The sequence below is a fragment of the Amphimedon queenslandica genome, unplaced genomic scaffold (assembly GCF_000090795.2).
Source record: "Amphimedon queenslandica unplaced genomic scaffold, v1.1 AMPQUscaffold_13355, whole genome shotgun sequence".
Classification (NCBI taxonomy): domain Eukaryota; kingdom Metazoa; phylum Porifera; class Demospongiae; order Haplosclerida; family Niphatidae; genus Amphimedon; species Amphimedon queenslandica.
In genome coordinates, this window is record NW_003546409.1 from 162,225 (window position 1) to 165,763 (window position 3,539).

At 33.5% G+C, this 3,539-nt stretch overlaps 2 protein-coding genes across 2 annotated transcripts in view; one reads left to right on the forward strand and one right to left on the reverse strand.

Moving 5' to 3' along the window:
• LOC105313091 (phospholipase A-2-activating protein-like) overlaps nucleotides 1–2,929 on the reverse strand; it is a 7,759-nt gene extending 4,830 nt beyond the window's left edge. The window contains exons 1-11 of the mRNA XM_019997737.1: nucleotides 2,660–2,929; nucleotides 2,467–2,535; nucleotides 2,333–2,420; nucleotides 2,109–2,233; nucleotides 1,807–1,981; nucleotides 1,033–1,107; nucleotides 900–964; nucleotides 424–514; nucleotides 250–313; nucleotides 163–191; nucleotides 33–103 (exon numbers count right to left, since the gene is read on the reverse strand). Coding sequence (XP_019853296.1) covers nucleotides 33–103; nucleotides 163–191; nucleotides 250–313; nucleotides 424–514; nucleotides 900–964; nucleotides 1,033–1,107; nucleotides 1,807–1,981; nucleotides 2,109–2,233; nucleotides 2,333–2,420; nucleotides 2,467–2,535; nucleotides 2,660–2,900 — 1,093 coding nt within the window. The 5' untranslated portion in view covers nucleotides 2,901–2,929. The remainder of the gene's footprint in view (nucleotides 1–32; nucleotides 104–162; nucleotides 192–249; nucleotides 314–423; nucleotides 515–899; nucleotides 965–1,032; nucleotides 1,108–1,806; nucleotides 1,982–2,108; nucleotides 2,234–2,332; nucleotides 2,421–2,466; nucleotides 2,536–2,659) is intronic.
• Nucleotides 2,930–2,992: 63 nt separating this feature from the next.
• The window catches only part of LOC105313092 (kinetochore protein Nuf2-like), a 3,059-nt gene continuing 2,512 nt past the window's right edge, over nucleotides 2,993–3,539 (forward strand). The window contains exons 1-3 of the mRNA XM_019997738.1: nucleotides 2,993–3,218; nucleotides 3,262–3,336; nucleotides 3,390–3,469. Of these exons, the coding sequence (XP_019853297.1) occupies nucleotides 3,024–3,218; nucleotides 3,262–3,336; nucleotides 3,390–3,469 (350 nt within the window). The 5' untranslated portion in view covers nucleotides 2,993–3,023. The remainder of the gene's footprint in view (nucleotides 3,219–3,261; nucleotides 3,337–3,389; nucleotides 3,470–3,539) is intronic.

Consider the following 3,539-nt stretch of genomic DNA (forward strand, 5'->3'; position numbering starts at 1 on the left):
ATGCATGTTTATTTCATCTACTCTACATGTACCTGGTTCTAATAAAGCAGTTGCAATTTTCGGTAACGAACTGACATCAATTGATTGTTTATTACGTGACATTCTAAAAATAAATAATAAATAATTAGAAATTAATAATAATAATAGATTATAATAAAGTACTTGAACTCCTCAACTTGTGTATGGAAAGTCTAAAGAAAAAGAAAAAATAAAATAAACAAAATCAAATAAATAAATAACAATACTAACAGAAAGGTGTCTTTCTGATGCAGATCTCATCACATCTACAGTAAAAACCCGAGCAGTGCTATCACTATAAAATTAAATAAACTACTAATAACCATCAATAATAGTTAATTAACTTAACTATTAATAAGTTAATTAACTAACTTAACTATTAACAGGTTAATTAACTAGCAATACCTTGAACCAGACACTATGTCTCCATTGCCACATGCAGTGACACACCAAACAGAGATACAAGGTAGAGAAATAACTTGAATACATTTATCATCTACATGTACATGTAATGGGGAGAGAAGAAAGACACATACATGTAGTGTAATCATGGAAGAAAAATGAAGACATTAAGAAAGGAGAAAGAGAGAGGGTGTTAGAGAGAGAAAGGGAGGGGGTGTCAACGCTAAGAAGAGGAATACATGTAGATATACATGTACAGTGAAACCTGCTATTGTGGACACTCTAAAATAAGGACACCTCTATAATAAGGACAGGTAGTATCAGTCCTAATACAATAGTAATGTGTATTAATGAACCTCTGAAATAAGGACACCTCTATAATAAGGACAGTTTTATTTGGTCCCAAGGTGTCCGGAATAGACAGGTTTGACTGTACATGTATACATGAGGATTTAGGTTTATAAACTTTGAATGTCTACCTCTCCAAATTCTAATGGTTCCATCTTCACCACAAGAAGCAAAGCCAGTCGGCAATAACGTAATACTAAATAAAGCAAAATAAAATAAATAAATAAATAAATAAAATTTTTGTCGTCTTTTCTCTCCTTCTACCTATATATAAAAGCTTCATGACCGAATAATTCCTTCAGACACAACCCAGTGTGAATATTCCATAAACGAATAGAACTACAGAATTATAAAATGAGCACTAAATTTTAAAAATATAACCAAAAAAAAAACTTCAAAACTTTACAATATGGGGGGGGGCAGGGGGGCAGCTGGATGCAGCTGTCAAAATGTTACGTTTACATAGTCAAAGCCACAGTGGAGAGACCCACAATAGCTTGGTACAATTTTGGAGTATAAAAGGAGAGTAAGTTCTCGAAGACTGCACTACAACAAATCCAGTGATTCCCAATAGTCTAGGGTGTAATTATTGAGAAAAAATTTTTGAAAGGGATTAAAAATCCCTGGATACTACAGTACTTCAAACAAACATTTAATACACATGTTATACCTGAAATTTTCGTTGTTTAATTTTTTTTTGAAATTGATTTTTGTGGCTTAAAAAATTTTTAATAGAATTAGTTAGTGGATTTTAGCTTGCACAAAAATTTATATCACACAAATAAACCAGCTATAAGGTACAAGTATACGGTATTTAAAAATACATGCAACTGTATTATGAATTACATGTACATGTAGGTCAATGTACATGTACATGTTTTTATGTACCAAAAAAAAACTTTGAAATAAAATTTGTTTTAGCCAGCACAAAAAAGTGATTCCACACAAAATAAACCAGGTATAAAGGTATAATTAAAAATACATGCAGAAGAAGATCACATGGTAAATAATTAGGTCAATGTACGTGTATTTATGTACCAATCATTGGAGGCGGAGAGGAACTGGTCACATGACAGTACCTTTACATCTCTCACTACATCAGAGTGACCTCTGTACTCACAGACACAGGAGCAGGAGGGGGAGGAGGAGGTCGGAGTGGCAGAGGAGGAGGAGGAGTCTATGGACCATAAACGAATCAACTTATCAGCTCCACCTGTTAAAAATAAATAATATTATTTATTATTGTTGTTGTTATTATCATCATTATTAATATTAATACTATTATTATTATTATTATTATTATTATTATTATTATTAATTATTATTATTTATTATCGAACCTGATAGGAACCTGTTAGTACAATCAAAGTTGTACAGTCCTGAGAGACACCAAACAGCTGGTTCATGTCCTTTCACTGACGCTATACAATCATTATTAGAACCAGTATTCCATATACGGACAGTACTATAATAATTAATAACTACCTTTAATAACTACTATCTTTAATAAATAGTTTTAATTATGGTGGACAAAATTAAGTATTTATAATTTCAATTAATGTACCTGTCCCAAGATGCTGAAATTAGAAAAGAATTTTGATAAATCAATGAAGAAATTAACCCCTTGTGACCTGAGTATTTTAAAATTGGTTCTAAAAAAGACATAATTTTTAATAATAATAATAATTAAATTCTTACCTTGTTGAAGAGGATCTTGTATCGAGTGCATTAATATAGAACAATCTTGACTACCTGTTACCAGTAATACTACAAAAAATTAAATAATAATGATATTATTATTATTATTATTATTATTATCATTACATGTACATTGCTAATTTTTGACATAAATAATATCGATCCTTTTCCTTTATTCTCTTCTCTTCCTCACCTTCATCTTCATCAACAAAAGAGACCAGAGAAGAGACATAGCCTGTATGGTGTGTCAGTGTTTTATGAAGAACAAAATCTTTATTATCGTCTCTCGTCCAAACCATGGCCGTCTTGTCCCTGGAGGCCGTCACAATATAGTCTGTCTCATTAAAGGAGAAGGTACAAACTGCACGGACGTCTCCACTATGTCCTAGCAGTTCAGTGGAGAGCCTGTAGTGTGCTTCAGTGTCGGACGCCATTTTGAAGGTTAAATTAGTATTAGACACGCCTACTCAAATGTGCCCCCACGTTTTTAAAGTATACGGAGAAGTGCGGTTATTGTTTATTTGACCCCGCCCACTAAAATTTGGCGGGTTTTTAAAATGGCAGGTAGGATTCCATTAGGGCTCAGTAATGCTGATAATAGGCCTAAGAGTGGCTTTGGAAAGAAGGCGAGGAGCGTCATACCTCCTACAATGGACAGGGCGAGTCTGGTTGAGTCTCTGAGGGCAGTAAACAGCTTATCCTGTCCATCAACACAGACCAGAATAACTGAGGAAGACATTTTGAAACCTTCTGTAAGAAAGGAGGCATTTTAAAGCACACTGTATCTTTTTTCAGGCTGATAGAGTACAACTCATTTATTTGATGTTGCTCAATGTCGTCTTTGGAGCCGCACCCAGTACGTTCTCTCAGGTATCATTATCGTACATTAGGGCGTGGTTTATTTGTGGGCGTGGTTTTTACAGGTCCCATTTCAAGGTATCCCGACAGATTATCCAGAACTATATGAAGAGCATCATTTTAGAGTCAATTTTCTTCGATCATTGTAAGAGGATTACAGTACATGTACATGTACATGGTTGAAATTGCTCTAACAAAACACCCTGTACTATATA